Below are 24,700 nucleotides of genomic sequence, written 5' to 3' on the forward strand. Positions count from 1 at the left end.
CATCAAAACTGAAAGATCAATTCAATCGAATTAAATTACGATTAATTCTCCAACCCAAAAAGATTCTATCAATATACATAAAATCTTTCTTATATCGTAAAACTTGTGAGATAATCATGTAAGTTAAAATTTGACGAGATGGCACAGAAAATAAAACTTGCACAAACTTTCTTCTCAGCCAGCAAAAATGCAAATGCAGAACTTTTCCACTATAAAAAGCAATCTATCGCGGGGATGAAAGCCAAAAGAACCACATAAACCACATGATATTATATCATAAGACAGAAGAATGGAATGAGGAACAAAGAATGAATTGTGATCTTAACACCCACTCTCAGTGGGAAATCCAATTACTAGTTGGTATGAAATTGATCAGGAACAGACAAAAGGAAAAGAACAGAAAAAAAACTGAATGAGAATCCGTGGAAAATTCATAATAAGGTGATGATGTTGAAGATGAAACAGATAGAGACCAAGAGAATATTTTGTAGTCTTTGAACTCTTCCGAAATCAGAGCGCCTCCCAATGGATTTTCTACACTCCATCTGCTCTCGAGCCTTCTCACCTCATGACACAATTATAATGGCAACTTTGAGAAGATCAAGTTAAGGTGAGGAGAGAACATTAAAATTAATCCCAAGAGAGCCACTGATTTCAATATTCTTGTCGGTCCTTTAACACTCATCGAAATTTTAACCTGTTTTCTATCGCTGACATTTAGTAAAGCGGCTCTCGACTTGCATAGAAATTTGATACTAATACTGCAGAGAATGAATGATTACGAAAAAGCATAAATGGTTTTGTTTTATAAATGTTTTTTTTAACCGAATTGAATAAAATATTTAAGTATTACTAAACTTTAAATGATCTGCTTGTCGAATCCCAAGGCGGTATAGTTGTATAAGCGTTACACTCCTGAATTATAGGCTTAAGTGCAAAACCTTACGCTCAAACAAATATACTTGGATTTCATGTCCCAAGTCCTTTGTGGGGATTTTTGTTGAAATTTCAAACGCAAGGTAAGAGAAGCCGAAGATAAAACGGAGCTTTTAAAAATAGTAACTAAGTCGTGTAGACGTGTAAAGATGGCATTTTTGGACAGGGCCGGAACTCCTGTAGAAAATACCCGATCTCATCCACGATCGGCACTGATTTTCCACAGTAGCACAGCCATTCGATACAGAGAGGAGAAAGAATATTAGAGGGAAAACGGGACCCTTATCTACTTTCAAGTCGAATAGGGGAAATGTGGGGAAATTTTCTTGAAGATGGTGCAACAGTCAACTTTTTCATTTGTTGTGGAACTCAATGAGTCAAGTGGTAAATGACTCGCTCTTTGATGTAAGTGTCCCAGGATCGAATTCTCTTTAGGTCACCAGGATTTTTTCTGGCGTTAAAGGTGTTTGAATTGAATTGCAGCAAGTGACCTTTGCTTGACTAGATTCTAAGAGGCAAATGACTGACAACCCCGTCCCTGTATAACAAAAAAAATAATAACTTACCTTGCGGGAAGGCCTAAGTTCCGCTATGGAACGTTGTGCCACTATTATTATTATTATATCTCATGTGTTTACGAAAATCAAACTATTGTCGAGACTGTTTGACATTAAGTCACATGAAAGACCATTGCAACGTTATTCATCCCAAATGCATCAACTGTACTGAACACCACCAAACTGTTTAACGAATATTTTTGTCAACTTTTGCTGCATTTGCCTTTACTCCACATTGAAGCCTACCTCAAGAGTTGTAAGAATTGCTGCAATTTTATATGCGACTTACCGCATGAAAACGATTTCTTTTATTTAGGTTATAATTCTTCCGAACAATGCATAATACAATTGCAACTATAAGAGGGGTCGGTTTGGGGTTAGTTTAACACTCATCAAAATTTTAGCCTGTTTTTAGCCTGTAAGATGGGGTAATTTGGAATCATGTTTTATTTGGAACTTAGAGTTTTCCTTACTGTCTTGGACGCAAAAGGAAAAAACAACGAAGAAGTACTCTCGAATGTAAAGTCTTGTACTTCTCAAACAGCGAGAAAATTTTACAATTCCAAAATATATACATAATTCTAAGTTACCCCATCTTACTCTACTGCGGACAATGGATGATTACGAAAAAGCATAAATCGTTTTGTTTTATGAATATGTTCTTTTTGAAATACAGAGCATAGAATTCAACAATTAAAACGGGAATTAACCAAATTGAATCACCAAAGTAATTAAAATACTTAAATGTTACTAAAATTTAGATGCTCTGCTTCTCGAATCCCAATGCAGTATATATGTATAATCGTTGCCCTACTGAATTATAAGCTTAAGTGTAAAACTTTACACTCAAACAAATGTAATTAGATTTCATGTCTTTAGCGAATATATGCAGCTGCGTGGGAGATCGAAAATTACTTTAAGGAGATTTTTGTTGAAGTCCCAAGCACATTATCAGCAATAAAGCTCGGACCGTTTGATTTACAGGATGGATCGCCCACCGAAGATAAAATGGATTATTTAAATTATCAAATACATCAACTTTTTACAATTTGCTTTGGGAGTATTGCAGAGGCTTCAAGGGTTTTTACGGGGATTCCTTCCCTAGGGGTTTTTTACGATTTTTACTAACCACTCTGTCAAACAAAGTTGTCTTGAATCTGGAAGGTGTTTTGACAGCCTTTCTCCAGGGGATTTCCTCCTGAACAGCTGCTACTGCTGTTGCCACCATTTCTTCGGATAATTAAGGATCTCTAAACCAAATTTAGACCAAATTCATTCACAGAATTAACTTGTCCAAGATTTCATAAAACTTGTTTTGAATGCAACATGAAATTAAATCACTTTTTTCTCCTTTTAACACTAATATTTCACAAATATTTTTATTCACCTTTTAAATAGATGTATGTCCTTAGAATTTCACTACGAATTTAGTAATATGTCACAAATTATACCGAAAAATCAAGTAAAACACTTTGATATTTTCTTAGCAACTTCCATAAGAAACAGAGAAGATGACAACTCCCGTGTTAAGGTTAAGAAAATGACGCATGTAATACATTTTTAAAATCCTTTTTCCAAGTCACTCTTTGACTATAAATTAACGTTTTTTACGTTTTTAACTTCTCAAATAATCACAAAATTAGGATTAATAATCGTTTCATTGAAAATTAAAAAAAATTAATTGATTTATTATTAAGTTTTTAGGGAGGTGTCCCACTTTCCATAATGTTTGGTCCCACTTTCCAAACTGTCCCGCATTCCAAATTTTACCCTAACTCTCATTTGTTGGGGCACTCAATGGTCAAGTGGTAGAGCACTAGCTCTTTGATGCAAGTGTCCCTTTAGGTCACCAGGCATTTTTCTGGCTTTAAAGGTTTTCGAATTTCATTCAGTAAGCTTTACTGGACTGGATTCTAATATTGTCGAAACTGTTTGATATTCAGTCACATGAAAGATCACTGCAGCATTCATTTTAGTGCATCAACTGTACTGACCACCATCAAATCGTTTAATAAGTATTTTTGCCAACTTTCGACGTATTTTCTTTTATCCCACAGCAAAGGTTTTTTTTAAATATTTTCATCCCTACTAGAAAAATTGCATCATGATGATTATCCGATTATCCGTTTAAGTTGCTGGCATATACACTGACTAAACAGTTGTAAGTATAATGCTGCGATTTTATATGCGATTTTTCGAAAGAAAGAAATTTTTAGTTTTTAGGCTATAATTCTTGAGAGTAACGCATAAGGGAAGGCTTTGAATTTTCGCACACAATCTGGCTACGAACATTTCATATTTTTTTAATCTGGAACGTACTGTAATAAATAAATAATTAACAAGAAATCAAGCTTATGAAGCTAATTTTTTCACTCTGTTTAAAAAAGCAGAAAGTGTCTCGGATAAAGATGAAATGGTGTGTTGTACGAGATAGAGAACTTTTGTCCTGAACTTTTTGAATTAAAAAACAAGGTTTTTAAAACGAGTAATCTAAAGAAAATTTGAAGATTTAAGTTAAAGGTGTAAAAACAGTTGCCAAAATCGGTAAAAAAATTATATGTATACTAAAAAATTTGTTATGATTATTTCTGTCCTGAAAAAGACTATATGTAATATCGAAATATTTCCTGAATAAAGAATAATTGAATAATAGACTGTCCGAATCCTTCCCAATTTTACTTCAAATAATCTAAAATACTGCTAATTAGAGGCCCAAAGTCGGATCAAATCAAAACATTTCCTAACGATCGCACAATGAAAATAAATCATAGACCAATGAAAAAGATATATATCACTCACCTTGTTGAATTGTTGATGGAAACAATCCAGTGATCCTGGCCTCGTTCTTATTGTAAAGAAACCGACAAAAGATCCAGAAACCTCAAAGAGAGTTCCGCATTGTGCAAATTGACGCCCTAAACCACTGCCAGGTCAATTTTTCTTGTCGGATCTTCTCTCCCAGGAAAAGGACACTCCTGGAATTATTTGTGGCCTCTTGTAGTGCCGCTGCTTACGGGCAGTTGAAAATTTTATTCCCACATGACGCACAACGTTCTGGAATAAATAGAAAATATCTTTAAGTCATTTGCATTAATGACAAAAATGATATGCGGATGGATCATCGTAAATCATGGTACATAATCCCTAAGAAGATTTTTTTTCTGTAAAAAGCTATTTTCTTATTCATCTTCCCAAAAGGAAAACATGTGATTCCATTGTCAGTTTTATCATGTGTTATTCAAGTGGAAGATTAAATTCCCGGGATGGATCTCCTTTGATCATTAATTAAAATGAATTGCAAGAACATATAGCATAATCTTTGATATACTTTACAGCTTTTTCAGATGAATACAAAAATTTCAATAGCTGCTCCTGGAACAAGAGATTAATCCAATTTTCTGTGTGTGACACAGAAAGAGAGATTAAATTACAACTTGGCTATGCTCGCGAGACAAACGCGAAAAGATTATCCATGATCTCTGGTGAAGTTGGCCAGAAAAAAAAGTATATATAGAGAAGAATTGTGATTCAGCGATAAAGCCCGCGAGAGAGACAGAAGGCAAGACACGTTGTAATAATGCTCAACAAAATGCTATAATTAAATAAATGAACGGCACTTCCTCTCCAAACCATTGCATTTCATATATTGCTTGAGCGCCTTGTTATCCCCATTGATGGCCGCCTCTGTAATTTTATCACTTGTACCCACTTTAACCCATCCACAAGTGCATCTTATTTTAATGAGCAAATTAATTCCTTTGAGCCTTCCAGCCGGTGAATTTTCCTTCCCGGTCTAAATCATCAACAACCATGATTTCTCTATCTCTCTTCACCTAGCTCAATTTTATCTAATATGAGCTTCCTCAACTTTTCCCAATTGCTACTCAAACACTCTTGTCCCCCAGACAAATTCTTCATCTCCCAGAGCAATTGTTTTCACATGTCTCAAGATCCACTTTCAAGTTCACCTTGCAGGTAATCTTAAGCACAAGAGAGATTAATATTGAATAACCAAGAGACTGGGCAGCTGGAGAAGCGCACCAGAAGGAATGGGAAAATCACATTTTTTCTGCCTCTTTCCCTCCTCTACCTTTTCACCAGCCAATTCACAAGATTAGCATCACAATCTTATGAATTTCTATTTCGTTCTCTCTTCATTTTCTATATATTGAATGCCTTTTTTCAGCATTCAGGGTCTTTTTCGGAAAGTTTCACAAAAGATATACAACACGACAGAATATTTAAGGAATGAGTTCCTTTTGGCAGGAAAAAAAAAACATGTTCTACCATAAATTCACATTCATGATTTCTTTTTCTCATAATAATTCTAATTTTCAAAGGATTTTTCTATAAATATAAATTGATAAATTCAGTATTTATTACCGTTTATACTATTCATGTTTTACCACAAATTGTGGTCCATGTGCAACAACATTCAAGCTCTGAATAAGTAAGTTAGGACGTTAGGAAGTTAGTAAATCAGTAAGTAGTTTGTTGAATATTTAATACCAATATTCATTTCACAGAATACCATATTTTAAGCCCTTAAATTTGATTGGAAAGTGATTAAAACAAATCTATTTGTAAATAATAAATAGGGGAAAGTGGGGCGTTCAGGCAGGTAAACCGTTCCAGTCAACCCCCTGGCAAGTTGCCTGAAATTTGAAGCCACTTTCTCATACTTCGATTTAAATTTACATGGGAATTTTTTTGCACTCGCTACCATTATGCTAAATATTTAATAAGTGAGAAGTTTTTCCGTATTATAAGATACCTTTCCGTATGGAGGGATAAATACACTAAATTTTTGGTTAAATAAATTTTTTCCTCGGAGCACTGTGAGATGAGTCCGAGATCAATTTAGGAATTGGCTTCAAATAGCTCCATATATAAAAAGGCCAACTTGCCAGGCGCTTGGTTCCAGCTTTCTAGAAGTTGAGTTTGAACATTTTGCAAAGTATTTTGACTGTATATATGTAAAATGTTTAGAATAATTTTCCAAGACACAGAAGATTTTCCTTTACCTCCAGAAAGCGCGGGTGCAATCGTGGGAGTAGCTATGACACTTTTAAGAATCTTGAATTTTGGCTTTCGGGATTTTGACCGGAACCCGGCTGAATCAAATTCAGAATCTTGCCTTGGAACGTCTTGGGATCGAACCCGAACATGTTACTGAAGTGGCGGAGGATCGACAAGCATATGCTGCTAATTTGGATGTCATGAACCCGCGACGCCAATAAGGATATGCGGTTGAAAATGATAATGATGATGATGATCATATGTTTGTTTAAAACGTTTACAGGTTCATAGCCGATTTATAAATAATGTAAAATATCGCCAAAAAAAAACTTAAGAGTAACGCAATTGAATTTCAGATAAATACTAATTATCGGTTTATAACCATTACCAGTTCATTACCGGTATGTAAAGGTTGAGGTTTGCCTCGGACTTTAAGACCTTTCCAATGAATCCAAACTTGTCGCAATCGGTTGAGAAATACCCTCAGAGTCCTTTTAACCTTTCACTTTAAAAAACATTATTAACAGGTCATTCAATAAATCATTAAAATAAGAAAAAGAAATATTTTTGAACAAATTTGATTATACTTAACAAGAAAACGCCGATAAAATCGATAGCATTTTCAACGATTATCCAATATTTTTATCCTATCTAAAATTGAAGCTTTCGAAAACTCCAAAATTTTCCATTATTTTAGATAATAGTTCATCATTTGAATAACGCTGCTAGTCGGTGAACTATCCCTTCGGATACAACCCCTTTGAGTCCTGGGGTGGAATGATAACTTTTCAATACTATCGAATAATTTATAAATTATTTATAAATTTATATGTGATAGATTAAGTGAATATCAACGTTTAATGCCTTGTTGAACCATTTATTGTGACATTTTTAAAAGAATGTGACTGTTGATAAATATCTATATTAACTACAAAATATGCACTTATCGTTTAAGTTTTGCAGAATCGACAGTCGATACTGCCGAAAATTAGTTGTAATGTTACCCCTTTGCGTCTTGCGAATATGGCGATTGAAGAAGAAGTTCTCCATACACAAAATATCATGAAGGATGTTGTACAAACGATCATACGACATCCTTGATATCTTAGGTAGAACACTTAATTTCATTTTAGGGTCGTTCAATAGAAAATATCATTGATTTTTCGACATTTTCTGAAATATTGACATCTTTTTCGAGTCTCTGCTAGTCAGTATCATTCTTGTATCTTGATCAATTGCTGTCAAAGTTTAACACGTTTTATTTGAAAAACGATTGATTGGAGATGTATTCAAGATCTTTTTGCAGTAGTGACGCCATTTCTGTGTGATCCTGGACTTATTGAATGACCTGTGGAGCCCTCTACATTGGGAGCAATTGTCGTAAAAATTACACTTCTAACAAAATTTTGACGTTTCCATTTACAGCTGTACGATTTGCTTCCAAATACAGTAGAATCTTCTAAATTCGAACGCTCGGGGGGTATTTTTGACACTTCTCACCTCCCAAATTCGAACGATTTTTTTTTCAAAACTAGCGAAATTTATGTGAGATTAAATTGAACTTTCAATCAAATTCCCGCACTTTCTCACAAGTCTTAGTTAGTGGTAACACACTTCCTTTTCATTTTATACGATCATGATGTATGTAATTTAGAAAGAAGCACATAAATATGATTTTAAATCTGTATTATGCAACATATAATTAATTTTTCAAATTTATACGGCGAAATTTCAACAAATTCGGCAAAGAGATGAAGATTTCTGTCAGAAGTGACGTGTCGTTAAGTGTGGAAAATCTTGAAATCTTGGTTCTTAGCTAAGACATTTTAGGTTCCATTAATGTTTCGCGTCAGAATATGAAATCTTGATCTTGGAAATATTTGACAGCTTGAAATCTTGATCTTGATCTTGGTCTCAGAATTAAGGCCATTGCTTGTTATTAGGAATTGCGAAAAATTCGGGAACTGGACTAAAGGGGCTAAATCTCTGGTCTAAAGTTCTCTTATCCTTGTAAATACGGAATACTCTCTGTGGCTACACGATTAAAGACATTAATGTAAGATTCGGGAAAAGGGAGATATTAAGGGAAAACACTTCTATGGGAACGATTTTAATTCTTAAAATGTAATTCATAATTGAAAAAGTACGTCTTCTCTCTTCGACAAATTAAACAGGACTCTATTGATCGGTCGGGTATCACGTTTTCACTAAAATCATTCCAAATTTATTCCTACATTAAACCTTGGTTTTCAATTGACCGATTCGAATGAGTTTCGAAGTGAGAAAAGTCATCTGAGATTGTATTTTATTATCGAAATTGTAACTTTACAAATTATCTCACAGGAATTTAAAATAATCAACTATTAAATTAAGCTTTCGGTTGCATATTTAATATCATGCTTACGCATTAAGGTAAAGTGGTACAAGTTGGACAATGGTACAATTTTGACAGGGCTTTTTGTATTGATAAATTTAGTACTTCATTTTTATTTGTATATTTTTAAATCTTTAGTTTTATAATTTGGTTCCTTGTGCTTAAAACAAATTTTGTACTGTATTTATCAAGAAAAAAGCCATGTCCAACTTGTACCAGCGAATTGTCCAACTTGTAACACTAATTCCAAATTATATCACTTTACCCTATGCACATCTTCGAAAGCTTTCGTGATTATTCGCACTAAAATTTCGTTTATGACAATTCTCACAATTTTCGGAATCCCAATCTCGGATCGTAAGACGGATCACCTTTGATGTAACCACGTTTTACCAATTACATTGAAAAGGATAAAAAGTATTCCTTTTACATTTCAGCATAGTATTAAAGGCATTGAACCACAATGAATTGCACAGGTGTTAAATCTCCATAAATTAACCGATAGTACTCTTTCACTTATAAACTTCTTCTGAATATAAATATTTAACTAGTGAATTTTCTTTCATAGATCAGATACAGCAGAGAATTTTCATAAATTGTGAATTTTCCACAAAATTTACTCTGCAATACATTGGAATATTTCTGGAAGAAAATTGAGAATTTTGCAAGTATGCAAAATATTAAATATGTATCCCCTTTTTGCCATCCAATGAACTTTTCAGTTGTGCAAACATTGTGAGCAATTTCATTAAATTGACCTTACAAATGAGACACAGATAATGAGAAAATAAGAAGTTGTCTTGTGAATTCTTAGGAAGGATCTGCACAACATTCCAATTGATGCACCTATATTTTCCAATGGGGATAAGCATAGAGAACCATTGCAAGAATTGCATTCTCATTCTTACACCAAATTATATTTCTTGTGAATCTACACACACCCAAAGAGATTAAATTGAACGAGAGATCCATTTCCAATCCCTCCATTCAATTGTCTTCTGCGTCATCATCCATCGAGGTCTTTTTTGCCTTTCGGTATAAAAGGGAACAAGACTTGGTATTTTATGCTGCCTTCCAGTTAGACTTTGGGAGAGAGACAGAGAGAAGAGCATAATATCACATCGAAAAAGAGCTTCAACATCACCAAGCTCTCCTCATTTACTTCAGTTGTTTACAAACATTTCGCGAGAGCAGAAGGATCTCGGGTCACAATTCATCATTGTCAAGTTGACATAGTTCCCTTTCGGTGTGCAATTTCTGGCCAGAAGTGCACAATTAACTAGAGGACTTTCATTTGATTTATTGTTTAGTTAAAAAAAATCACGAGAGATTACTGGTTTTAGTTTAAGGAATATCATAAAGTCCTTTAAGAAAAATAATCTCAGCTAAAAAAAAAAGGAAATAAGGTTGTGGTGAAGTGTGAAAGAAGAATATTACAACCATTATCCATTATGACACTAATTTATCGTGTTATTTTCCACGAAAGAAAATCACTAAAGCAACACTATACCGAGTTATTGTGAAAGGAGGACAAAGGAAAAGAGAATAAAAAAGGATTTACTAAAGTTTTGTAGTGCGTTAACAAAAGAATCAAGTGGTTTATCCCAATTAATTAGATCTTTTTACTACACAGTAAAAAAAAATTAACACTATTATAGTGTGTAATCTTTCACACCACTATTTTAGTGTTAAATTTGGAAAAAATGTTTAATTTAAAATTGTTTAATTTAAAGTTGTTGAATTTCAAGATGTTGAATTTGGAATTGTTGAATTTAAAAATTGTTGAATTTTTGTGTGTAAACTCAAAAATGGTAGAATTTTCATTTCACTTCGTTTATTTTAGTTTTTTTGCATTTTTAGACATTTGTAATGTTTTTTTCCTGTACTTGGGATCCTCCCTAATACGAGATAATTAGGTACATCTGATGTTCGGATCTTCACGATATACTTATTATGCATATAAATATTTGATGTTCTATATGACTTTTGCCCAATGAAAAGCATCTCGGCTGAAGTATATGTCTTAAATGGAAATTCAACAATTTTTACACTTTGTTACACTAACAATTTTTTTTGTTAGTGTACAAAATACAACAACTTTTGTCTGAAAATTGAACAATTTTGTTTAAAAATTCAACAACTTTGGTTGAAATACACAAGGCTTCACACTATAATAGTGTGAAAAATAATGATAAAACTATAATAGTGTTAATTTTTGATCATGTGACAAAAAATACAATAAAGTTGTGTATTTTTTCACACTATAATAATGTGGAAAACTATAATCATACTATAGTGGTAATTTTTTAGAATTTTTCAACAGTTTTAAACTACAAAACATTGTTGAAAATTTTTTATGACTATAATAATGAGAAATTTTACACAGTTTCAAATTAAACAACATTGTTGAAAATTTTTCAACTACAATAGTGGTAATTTTCAATCACGTGTCAATAAATTACCAAATTGTTGTCCATTTTTTTTAAACATTTTTAAATTAAACAACTAAAATGGTCGATTTTGCACTATTATAGTAGTAAAATTATACACATTGTTTTACTGTGTACACAAAATACCACATCAAAATCATTTGTAACATCCATCCCCTCAAATTAAAATAATTAATTGGCCACTGAGCCCCTTTTAAAATTCCTTTTACAGAATCTCTCTTAAAAAATTTAATTTTTTTCTTCTTCTTCTGCAATATTTTGTACATTGAAATATTATTTTGATTTATATTCCTAAATATTTCCCTTCCGTTAATCCTCATGAATGTTTCATATGACTAAATGAATGTATTTCAACTAAATCTCGTCATTTTCCATGTCATTTCATTTTTAAAATGGAAAAAATGTTTATACGTCTTTCTCCCCTCTGGCTTTGAATAAAATTACTTCATTGCTCCAATTTCAAGAACCTTTTTACCATAATCTCTGTTTTTTTCTAACTTTAGACAACGTCTTGTGTTTTTGAAAAGAAAAATATTGAGAAGAGACAATAAAAAGATTTTCATGCAGAAACAATCAATTGAGGTGGAGGAACAAAAACAAGAGAGGCATAAAATAATGTTTATTGTTGTGTGATATGAAGTGAATTGAAGTGAATTATTGCAATAAAATAAAACAAAAAAAAAGCAGACAAAAAAAACAAAACAAAAAAAAGTGGATAAGCAGCCAAAAACGTGCAAAGCAAAAAAGTAGAAAAGGAGAGCGCTTTTATGGAAGATACTTGAGGCATAATATGGAATTATTTACAAGGAAACTTTTACCACTGTGGACTATATACATTTTTGGATTATTTGTCAAGTCTGGTTGGGGATTACAAGGCACTCCAACATGGATGTAAGTTCTTTACTTAAACCATTCTATATACGAAAAAAATCCATCCATAAAACCGTGATCATAAAAAAGATCACTACAAAACTAAACATAAATGTCTAGCATATTTTGCAATATTATTGTGGAGAAAGGAAGCAAATTGGGTGCTCCTTAAGTTCCTTGCGATGACAAGAAGGAAAATTTTATTGTCTTTTGCGGTTCATCTATTTATACATCTTCCATTTCAAAGACTTATAGAGAGAGAATGGGAAACATGGAAAAAAAGTCACGATATTCTTCTGCAACGAATGAAAATGACAAGAGAAGTTTCTCTTGAATTGTTGTGCAGAAAAAAGACATCATTTTTCATCAAGAACTCCAAGATAAGAAAAGTTATTGCAATAAATTTGCTGTAATATTAAAAGAACATCCTAGACTAGTATCTCAGGGGTTAATAAATTTCATTAAAGTTTGCTGTTGTATTTTTCCTTTTTGGAAATTCAACGGTAACGCAATATAATCTAATCCCATCTCCCATCTATGCTAATACGGGCTTCAGTCAGGCTGATATTCGTGAAGATTTAGTCTCCAAATTTAGATTTTTGAAAGTTTAAGCTACATTTTTCTTGAAGACCAACCTAAGTCTATTTGGGCCCTTAGGCATGTGGTTTAATTCCGGTAAGATGTTTGAGGAAATTATTCCTTATGATTGAATATTAAGAACAAATATTTTGAGAAATCAAGAAAATTGTTTTTTATTTAGATTTTGAGACCTTCGGGAACTGGGCTAAACCTCGGACCTGAAGCCAGTATAAGAAGGAATATTTCTAATTATCTTTCATTGAATCTTACAAAGTCAGAAATTTTACTTCACAATTATTGCACTAGAGTTCATTTTTAATCCGAAAGTTGAATTTTATAACAATTAACGTTTAAAATTAGTTCACAGTTAAAAAACGAGTTGAAAAAGATAAAAAGGATAAAAAGATATTCGTTGTAATATTCGATAGAGCATCATCGTGGTAATTTATTCTTTTTTAATTTATTATTATCGAGCGTAATTGCTATAAACCACTAAAATGTTACAATCTGCTCTAACGCTGGTACGCAAACAGCGGCCATCGCCGCCTTAACACAGCGCTAGAGAGATCGAATCTAAATGTTGGATTGTCACTCTAAAATAAACTGCCTTCTTGAAAGATTCTTCAAAATCATTCGTCGCTTATTACGAACTGTTTTTTTTTGGATTTGTTGCATAATGTGCTCATTCTAATACAACACATTTTATATTAAATCCGTGTACCGATCTACCTATGATTGTTGATCATTTAAGCTTTATACAAACTGCTTCTATGTTTCACAAATCAATCTTCAATTCCAGAGTAGTAAGACGGATAAAGTTTTAAAGTTGGAATAAACTAATTTAAAAAGGAAATAAGAGGCGAACCTAAATTACAAGGTTAAAAAATCGATATTTTTTATTATGGCTTAAATTGATAAATAAATTTTCTCTAAGAATATAACCATTAAAAAAAAATCAGAAACCAATTAAAAGTATTTTCGAAGACACAGAGACGAAAGCAAATAAGCCCTGTAGGGGAATTCTGTAATTTTCGTGGCATTGTCACGCGTTAGTTCGAAACCTGACATTGCCAATCGAGCTTTTTTGTCATATCATATGAGTTCGAAAATGCAATTCACTGATTTTCTAATGAAATGCCTTTACTTGATAATTTTATGAAAATACAGTACATCTTGGTTGATTTGTTTAACTAAATTTATTGTCATTTAAATTGCCAGAAATCTCAAATATGTGACTTCTGACAATGCCACATGAGCTGAAATGGTAAAGTCACGCCTGCAGAATCGCATTTTCGAAAAAGCTCCCCTGAGATTCAAACCCAATTTGTCATATAGCATTGCTAGAGCGTTACAGAATTCCCCTCCTGAGCAGATTTTGCAAACGTTCGGGCGAATATTCAAAACTTTGGAGAGCGTTTCCTCTACTTTTTATGTTATATAATCTCGGCGGGAAAGATAGCAAAAAAAACAACTAATAGACCGAATGAAATTACCGAAAGCTTTTTCTCTTCAAAATTAAATTCTATTCTAGTTGAACCTTTTTTGAAATAATAATTTGTAATAATTTTTACAGCTTGTTCAAGTCAATATTTCGTCTCAAAATCTGCATTTAAAAAAAAACCTTTTAAAAAAAGTTTTAATTTAACGATTTTCTTCGGTTTTTCTTGGTTTAACTATCAAATGCATTTATGAAACTTTGTATCAGTAGGCACTGCTGTGACGAGACGCTCCAAGGAACTACACGTTATGTCCAAAGCACAATAGCCTTTGTTTTCTAAACATATTTTTAATATTTTAATGAGAGTAAGTGAGATTTAGATCTAGTAATCTCACTCACTTTTACAGGCACTTCGAAAACATGTTTACAGATCAAAAGTTATTGGGAATTGTTTTGTAAACATGTTTCCAAAACTGCCTGTGAGAGTGAGCGAGAAAACTATACCTAGATCTAGATCTCATTCCCTTTTATGCCCAGTGCACAATAACTTCAGTTTGTGAACATGTTTTTAAAATTGTCTATAAGAGTGAGCGAGATGACCAGATCTACGTTTCACTCACTCTCACTGAAAAGCCAAAATTTACAAAACAAAATTCATTGTGTTCTGAACATTACTGAAATATCAAAAACATATTTACAAATAAAAAGTTATTGTGCGCTGGTCATCATTCGGCGATTTTGTAATATTTTTGCTTTTCGAAAACAGAAATATAAAGCACTTTATTTAAATATGTATTGCTAAAAATTTCATGAAGTTATATATCGTTTCCTTCTACTTCAAAAAATCTCAAAAAAAACAGCTTAAATTTGGCCTTAAAATTCAGCCCCCTTCCTTTAATGATATTCTAATTTTCCATCAAAGAGTTTTCAATTTTTTTATTTCAAATATTTAAACTACTCTGAAAAAAAGTTTTTTTTTCAAAATAACAAGAAAAGTTTGTCAAATTGGCGGCTAACTAGATTTTGTTAAAAGTTTGTCAAAAGGATGTTCTTGCTATGAAATGTATGAAAAGGATTTGTCAAATTGGCAAACAACAACCTTTTGACAAAAATTTAACAAGATCCGTTTGTCCACTAAATAAAACTTTTTTTCTTTTTTAGAGTAACTAGTATTTTGTTATTTTTCGGGAAATTCAAAAAGCAAAATTTATAATTATACAATCAAAATAGTGACTTACAAAATGCATTGAAAAGTAGAAAAAGAATGTACAACTAACGTGCAAGTAAACCATGGGAAATGCTCTTTGTCCGCTTTTTCTAAAGCTTTTCCGACTTTTTCAATGTAATGTTTTTTAATTTGCGTGATTTTAGGGGAATGTGGGCATGGTTCGCACACAGTGAATCTTCAAAAGATGTAAATTTTTCTTAGTTTGCAAAGAGCTGATATATCATTTCTTATCTCGTCTTATGAGGTTATTAATTATCAATCTTAAAGCTAAGAAATGACAATCTAGCTCTTTATAAACAAAGAGAAAATGTGCATTGCGTAAGAACCATGCAGGGCGGAGCATTCTCATACATTTTTCGTACAAAAGTATGGTATATTTTTTCTTAAGTGATTTTTTACTTTTAGCAAAACCAAATGCAATAACTTTAAAACTTTTACCAAATGAAAGAGTATCTAATGTTGTGTTGTTGGCTTTACATTTATAATGATTGCACGAGGATAGCAAGCAGTTCCTAAATCCTAAAGACGTAAAATTCGCAATTTTTTGAATATTTCTAACAAATTTTCTATTTGTAACACCAGTAACATTTTAAATTCAATAAAAATATATTCTCTGTACACGTGCCTACCATTTCGTGTTATATTTTTTTTTTCTATTTGTAACACCAGTAACATTTTAAATTCAATAAAAATATATTCTCTGTACACGTGCCTACCATTTCGTGTTATATTTTTTGGTAGGATCTAAGACTTAAAAATTATAAAGAATTTAAAAAAAATATGCCATTTCTGAATTAAAATGCTCCATCCGTTAGTTAATCATCCTAGGAACCATGCCTACATTCCCCTAACCAGGGGCCTCTCGACATTTCATTTTTCCATACGTTTTTGCATAGAGGCACTGAAGACTATTGGCAAGTTTTTTCCTAAAGAGAATTGACTTATCAGTCTGATATATTTCGAAATCTTGTATTAAAAGCTATCTAAAAATACATATTTCAAAATGTTCGCCGAAATAATACAAGAACTACGAGCAAATCTGTTTAAGTCGTGGTGCAATATCTGCAAAATTTTTACAGGGAAAACTGAAAAATAGCTTCACTTTTTGTTAGGCTTGATGGGCCCCTGCCCTAACTATTAACATTTGATAACACTTGAAAGCTTTTTAAGCAAATTGAATTTTTATTTAAGTATCCGAACATCCAAATTTAACCCTATATTTGTCTTTCAGACATCATAAAACTTTTTACAATACCTATGGTTCTTTTTATCCCCGCAAGTGGCGCTGCAGTACATTTTAATTGTTAAAATTACTTTTTCTCTCAAATACAAAATTTACCAAATTAAGTTTTTCCAAAGACAATAAAATTAGGCAATCATCAGCCCTTTGACTTTTTCCCTGAATAAATTTATCCCAATTCCATTGCTTCAGAGAAAAATCACATTTGATATTCACGTTGCAAAATGATTTGTGTTTAATGAATCTCTCATGTTTTGTCCCATAATAATAAAATATATCGCGCGGTTAATTCATTAAAATTTAACACTGTAAATGAGATACAGAGGCACATGGAAGAACAGATGCGATATTCTTCGAATTTTAACGCCTCCTTTAAGGCATTTTTATAGCTGAGTCGATAAAATCTCTACTCTATTAACTCTTAATTAACATCCCAAGTAGAAAACTACTTGTCTTGAATATTTCTATTTTTCAATTTTATACCTTTTATCCCTCTTTCTTGCACATTTAAGCCTTTTTTTCCCAATCATCTTCATTTCCAATCAAAGTATCACATTTTTCTGCCACAAATTGAAAGGCTTAAGCATAATAAAATGATCTTGTGCAAGAATGTTGTATGAGAAGTGGAATTTACAGTGTGGATGGACTTTTGAAGAATTTACTTAATTATTCACCGGATATCCTTTGGTGTTGAGCAAATAATTCATTTGCAAAATTTGTGCAAGGAGAAAATTCATTGTCTCATGCACTAGATGAGTATAACTTAAAAGGACGATAAGGAAAGTGTTGGAGAAAATTAATAAAGATGGTGCTGTAAATGAAAATCTCTGAGTTTCTATATTGCAGTGTGCAAAACACATAAATAAATACCCAGAGAATGGTGTGACAATGACAAAAGTGCAGTGCAGTTGGTAAAGATAAAAGCCATAGAGCATCGAAGGATTCTAGGAAGAAGCGTGTGATTTATAAAGATTTTCCGGAATCTTGACTAATTTAATGTACTTTGGAGAGCACACAAGAATCCTTCCTATCTATCCTCTTACCCCTTGGGCAAGGACTTCTGTAGATTTTCCACCTACCACAATTTTAAAACAAAGAAAATCCCCATCTTCTTCAAAGAAGAATTGATGCTGGTATGAAGAAGAATTTCTATGATAAATCCTTCCTCGATTTATCGTCATAAAACTTCCCTTAAAACTCTTCCTCATGAGAGAAACCCTTTTGTCGTTGTTGCATTCAAAAAATTTCCTCACAAATATTTTATACCGCGAAGATTCACTTTACAAAATAATATTTCAATGAAAACATAAAACGCCTCACGATCCAAACATTTTTTTTTTATGCTACTCAAAAGGCAAAGTGGTATAAGCTCCATGAGGAAATATTGTCCATTTTTCTTTTCAAGCCACAAGCGAGGTACACAGATTTTCACCGCCAAAAAAAATGTGAAAAATGGCTCTTTTTATTCAATTTCCACCCCACACTGAAATCTCCAAGATTTTTCTTTTTTTCCAAAATAAAATCCCCATACGAAAGCCACAGCATGGAAAAAAATCAAGCCACAAAATATGAGAGAAGAAGATAAAATCCACTTAATTTTATCAATTTCAACTCCTCGTGCAGCGATTAAAGAAGGCCCTGTTATGGTAAGAAAAACCTCCAAGGGCTTTTTTTCTCATGCCTAGAAAACATACAAAAATATACAAAATACATAAAACGCGATTGAATTAAAAATGAATAATTCGAGATTAGGCAAGAATTAAATTTTAATTAAATTTATATTATCCGAATTCATTAAGATTACATGACATTTCTCCAACTGGAAGATCTTCTCTAGGTTGTCTCATAAGTTATGACGCAATTAAAGAGTTGAGTGTGCATTTTAATATCTTAAATTTTGAGATTGAATGTATGTTTGACATTATTTTGTGAACAATTCAATTAGAGTTGAAGGAACACCTGTTCGGCAGGGAAATCTTGTTGGCAATTTTGTTAAAATATTGAAATTTATTTAACCCTTTAACGACGAGACACTTTTTACGGACTGAAAATCAACAATAAAAATTAAACTGAGATACATAATCAATGATAAGTCTTACATCTAACCTTGGAAAGTCCAACAGAGTCTGATTCAGTGTATTTTTTGCTTCTATGAACGATAGGGACAAAAATAGCCCATAAATTTTAGTAATTTTTCTGACAATACCAATGAATAATATTTTTCGCTTTAATGAAAAATATTACGTATGAGTATTGTAGTTTTTATTGCCAAAAGGGTTTTGCTTAAAAACAATTGGAAGTATAAAAAATAAATAAAATCAGTTATGAATTTGAGAATTTAAAAATTCTCCATTTTTGAGTATAAATATTCACTACATAGCAAATAGCTAGAGACTTGCAAAAAATATTCTAGATTCCTTTAACCTTCTACTTTACAATTTTGTACAGACATAAGAAAAAAATAACTTTAGGTAGTCAGGAAAAATTATTTTCTTTATGGGACACCGGTGTTCCAATCGTCCTTAAAGGGTTAATGTATCAAATAAAATGCAAGTAGTAGGGTAAGGGTACGAAATTCCGGCAGGCTTGCAAATTCGGACACTATTTGTTCCTTGAATTCCATGAATTTTTAGTTTTTTCACACTCTAGAGATTATACAATGCAAACAAAAAGTGCAAACAAAAAAAATATAGGGACACTTTAAGAAGCGGTGCCAGGACTTTGACATCCTACTCTGTACCATTTGGAATACGAAATTTGAACATGTATTCTTATACAAAAACGTAGACTATGGAAAATATTCATATTATTTACATTTTATTAGATACTTTAAATAAATTTCAAGATTTTGACAAAAGTGTCAATAGGGGTTCCCTTTCGAAGAGGTGTTCCTTTGTCCCTATCTTCGACAAACGAAATGTGAAAAGGCTTTGGAAGAATTTCCGAAGGGCAAGGAACTATGAGAATGAAGGGGGCCGAAATAAGCCACCAAAGTTGTGTCTACATTTTTATTCATTTTAAAATGTATTAAGAATGATTTTAGAGAAAATAAAGATGATAAACTGCCTACAAGGTTCCAGGCAACGCTCCCTAAAAAGAAGTAACAAAAAAAATCAAATTGTATAAAAAATATTATATTTGAAACTTGAGACTTTGGCGCTTGCATGCAAATATGCCGAAATTTGGCACATTTACCGTATGACATTTTTTTAATAATTAAAAAATGATAATAATAAAAGAAGATAACTATTAAAATTTCAAATCCCGAATGGTACAACAAGGATGTACACAAGTTCTTAATGTGCCAATGAACCCAAAAAAGGAAAGTAATACGTTCAATGATTTTTTGTAGAATAGTAGGGTAAAGTGATATAATTTGGAATTAGTGTTACAAGTTGGATAATTCGCCTGTACAAGTTGGACATAGCTTTTTTCTTGATAAATACAGTACAAAATTTGTTTTTAAGCACAAGGAACCAAATTATAAAACTAAAGCATTAAAAATATACAAATAAAAATGAAGTACTAAATTTATCAAGACAAAAAGCCCTGTCCAAATTGTACCATTATTGTCCAACTTGTACCACTTTACTCTAATTTCGGAAAAGCATTTTCAATTTGTGATGTTAAATTTCAACTAGAATAAAAAAAATACTGAAAGAATGCATAAGAATTTATAAGAATAAATGCATTTGCAACGTAGTTCTCCTAAAAGCACGAAAAAAAGTAATAACCGATAATAAACGGTAATAAACGATTGAGCTAGCGTCCACCGCCATCTTAGAGTTGATTACCAACCTCCAGAACAAAACCAAACAAAGTCAGAAAACATAAATTACAAATTGAAAAGAAAATAAAAATACTGAAAATTATTTTAAAAAAAAGCAATAATATACTGTTTAAATCTAATTTTTGCCACAAATAATTTAATTCAGATAAATGTCAAGGGAACAAATGACTTAAAAGGTAACTTAACTTGACTGACTGAAAAAATTATTCCTTTTTATTTATTTAATCAATATCCAATTCAATTTTCATGTTGTCGTATCTCGAATTCGATACCTTGTCGTATTTTTAATGCAAAGCAAAGAAAAAAATATTTATTTGATCCCATACTTTTTACTGAATTAATAAAAACCCGCATTAATGCTATTATTTTTAATCTATTTAAATCCAATGTCTGGCTAAGTTTAGCTTTTCTCTCTTAATAAATCAAATTTTAGGAATTTACTTAATTGAAAGCCCAAAAAAGACATTTGATCGCATATTGGACAATTAATGTGTATATACTTAAAATTTTAATGTACAATTGCACAAACACTAATCCATTAAATCAAGTAATCTCTTTTAAATCAGAAAAAAAAACGCTGAAAAAAACTTTAAAGAAAATTTGTAAAAATTGGGGAAAGTTTCCCAAAAGGAGTTAAATTTTGGATGCAACATGCAAAACAACTAACAGTCACTTGAATTTAAGGGAAGAGCATCAGCGATCGACAGCATTTCTCGGATCGTCAGGTTATTATCATATTATTGCACACATTGCACCAATTCAAATGAATTTTTAAAAATTATTAGCTATTTTTTACCATATGACTCTCAGAAGAATGCAGTGCATTAGTTCAGATTTAATTTATAAAACCAATTTTTCGTGAGAAACATGATTAAATTCATAACGATCCGAGGTACAGAGTATATAGTTGCAATTACATCTATTTTTTATTAATTTATTGTAAAAATTTAAAATTCAAACGCACAGATTTAGTTGAATGGATCACTGATATATCGATTAGCATGCATAAAAACACCCAATAGTATTTTGAGGCTTACATTTTCAACTAAATATATTTTATTTGTTTGTTTCTTTGCCAATTTAGCCAATTTCCAAGAAACCTTTACAAATAAATACCAAGATCGGATGATTTTTTTGTAAATTCACATACATTTGGCTGACTTTTAATGAGACGGTTTGTTAAATTAACTGCTAATTAATACATGGCAGCACAAGATTTATGTTAACGTTATTTAGAATTGCGCAATCCCCATTTTGTTAATTTTTTCTCAATAAAAATTAAGAAATTTAAGTAAAGTCACAAGTAAGTTAACGATGTGAATGCATAACGCGTTCAGTAATAACTACCAATTTGAGAACTTTCTCCTGTTGAGATTTATACCAAATCGTATTTGAAGGTATATCTGAAAGAATTCGGATGACTTTGTACCCCTGCTTTCATAAACCTTTTTTCTCAATTCTGGAACTTAAGGATGACCTTTAGACAATCCTTAAGTGCTCGAATTAATGAAACGCTTACGAAAAGTAGGAATACAACGGGTACAATGTCAACCCCCGTTCAATCACCTGCACCTACGGTACCTAAATACCCGTTGGAAATACGAAAATGTAAACCAGCGACTTACACAAATAAGTAAATATTATTATTTATTATTTATTTGTTTCGATGTACCGGGCTTTTATTGCCATTTTGTACATTGTTCAGTTTACAAATTTCTTATTCAGATTACAATGTTTCGTGATAAATGTCTATTCAGACGCTTCAATCATTTGCACCGGGCGGGACTCGAACTTACAACTGTGACAGTCGACCCGGGGGTCACATCGCCCAAGAGCCGAACACTCTTACCAATTGCACCACGGACTCCCTAATAAGTAAATAAGTTCATGAAAAGGACCCGTCTGACACAGGGTAAGGGGGCCCAGCGTTGAGCCATTAATTAACACCCAGCTTTAGGTACTTTTTTAGCCTTCATCGGCAAGATCTGAGTGGTAGGCCCGAATTAAGGACTGAATTTTGCCACGGACATCAATGGCGGGCGATTGAAACTGTTGAAACTGTTTGGTTTCCCAAACATGTTTGTCAAAAGCTTGCTTATTGCGGAAATGTCCCTGCAATTTACATATCGATTTACCAACCTTTTGTCATTTTTATACAAAAGTGAGCTCCTTTTGACAAATTTTTGGCAATATATTTTGACAAAAAGATTTTCAAAATATGGCAGTCAATATGAATTGGTTTTGGTTTCAAATTTGAAACCCTTAAGAAATCCCTTAGCAATGAGCTTTTTGCTATGTTGGACATCTTTTTTACTATACGTGATGAAATTGAAAATTTTGTTGATTTTCTGAAAGTCTACTGCTTCAGACAGGTAACAACATAAATCAATCTATTGAGAAATCGGTGATTCCGAAATCAATATCTAACCAAACGCACTCAAAGAAATATCAATAAAACCTTCTGACCAGAAAACCTTTTGAGGAATGTTTTCACATCTGTGTACCTCCATTGAGAGTCACTTGATCGAAAATCCAATTATAAAATCAAGATTTTAGTCATAATCTCGGCAATTCTCTGTGTGCAGAAAAACTGGACAAGGGTGCAAGAAGCTGTGGGATAAATTTAAGGCAAGAAAAAAGAGGGGTTGTGTCGTGAAATCATGATCAGCTGTTGACTTTGATTGATCGGATTATGCCTGAAAATTATATTGCCAGAGATTTGTTTTCCCTCCGTCAAGAAAAACTCCAAATTACTCCTCATTCTCAGTTACAACATTTCTCCCATTTCTCCCTCATCATCTTCCTCAATCCCCGAGCGTCTTATGAGCAAAATTTCAGGCAGAATGGGTATCACAACAGGAAACCTAAATAGGATACCACAAGTGTAATTTTTCTTTAGACAGGCACTATATATTGAGGTAAAAAAAAAATCCCGATTTAATGTGCACATAAAATTACCGCACGTTGGAATTTAATCCAAATTGACAATTTAATTGCTATTCCATTGGTCTCTGTAGCACCAACAAACAATTACATTGAGAAATAACATAAACTCTTCAATGAGGGAGTTACACCACATTCAATAAATTGCCCTTACACATCCCTCCACTTCAATTTTCCCATAATCTCAATCCACTCCAGTCTCTCTCTCTTTTTTGTTCCCCAAACATTGGACATTTAATTAAGCATGAGGTGCAAAATTTGCAGAATTTGAACATCAATGGAAAAAAAGCGACACAGAAGTATTATTAAATTAATTAATGGTTATTTTGACATTTTTGCACGATTCTCTCCAATTCAACCTTCAACTTGGTTTATTTTTTTTATTACACATTTTCCCTTTTACACCAATTCGACTTAACACTTTATTGTTGTTTCGGACTTGTGTAAATGTTGATAGAGTTAATTTTGTGAATTGCCACTCTTTTGCACCTTTACCGAAGTGAGAATTCTTGCCCCTTCGTGCAAACAAGAAAGAGCATAAAAGAGCACCACGAGCACCACCAATAGTGCAGTATTAGCAGTATAAAATTACCATTTGGGGCTTTTTAAAAGGCGTTAACGAATCTCGGTTTCAGGGGTTAAGATTCATAAAAAAAGGACAGTCGAAGCTCTTCGCTAGATGCTCGTAAATGGGATTGAACTACTATAGAACGTAAGGGAAGGTTTTCAACCCTTGGACAGACATACCCTGTCAAGAGGATGCTGCAAGGGCCTCTTTACAGTGTGAGTGCCGCGTTTTGATGAATTTTACATTTAGCCCTATACTTCATGCGAGCAACTCAAGCTCTCTATGAATTCAGCTGGGGCTTGGATTAAATCATCTGAAACTCGAGTGAATGAAAGAAAATGCTGCAGAGACGGGCACACTCTTAGAAAAGTTTAGACATCATTACTAATGAAAATTAGTTGATCGGGTGATTATTATCAAATCTATTTAAAATAGTTCTTATAATCTTAAAACATTTTACTCATAATAAATTTATTAGTAGTGAAAACGTAAGGCAATATTTACGTGAATAAGTTGCGGTAATTATTTCATAATAGTTTTATATAATTATATTTGCTTGTGTTAATTAAATGAAATCAATATCCCAACTAATATTGGTCACTAATTCCTATTAGTTCTCACAACTAATGCAAATAAATGGGCCTATATTTTCATAAAGTTCTCACAACTTTTTCAATAGTAAAGAGTAGTTTTATACTTATGTGTTTG

At 32.3% G+C, this 24,700-nt stretch overlaps 1 protein-coding gene and 1 long non-coding RNA gene across 5 annotated transcripts in view; one reads left to right on the forward strand and one right to left on the reverse strand.

Moving 5' to 3' along the window:
- Positions 1-4,306: 4,306 nt before the first annotated feature.
- LOC129798529 (uncharacterized) overlaps positions 4,307-24,700 on the reverse strand; it is a 68,641-nt gene continuing 48,247 nt past the window's right edge. The window contains exon 3 of the long non-coding RNA XR_008751426.1: positions 4,307-4,547. This is a non-coding gene — a long non-coding RNA (uncharacterized LOC129798529). The remainder of the gene's footprint in view (positions 4,548-24,700) is intronic.
- Positions 10,067-24,700, forward strand: part of LOC129798501 (protein Wnt-5) — a 63,272-nt gene continuing 48,638 nt past the window's right edge. Inside the window, exons 1-2 of one of the 4 annotated variants that reach the window (XM_055841683.1) lie at positions 10,067-10,483; positions 11,840-12,227. In XM_055841683.1, the coding sequence (XP_055697658.1) occupies positions 12,127-12,227 (101 nt within the window). In that variant the 5' untranslated portion in view covers positions 10,067-10,483; positions 11,840-12,126. Of the gene's footprint in view, positions 10,519-11,126; positions 11,185-11,839; positions 12,228-24,700 lie in introns of those variants that run through there. The other 3 variants (XM_055841682.1, XM_055841684.1, XM_055841685.1) reach the window with 3 other exon arrangements.

Source organism: Phlebotomus papatasi, chromosome 1 (assembly GCF_024763615.1).
Source record: "Phlebotomus papatasi isolate M1 chromosome 1, Ppap_2.1, whole genome shotgun sequence".
Lineage (NCBI taxonomy): Eukaryota > Metazoa > Arthropoda > Insecta > Diptera > Psychodidae > Phlebotomus > Phlebotomus papatasi.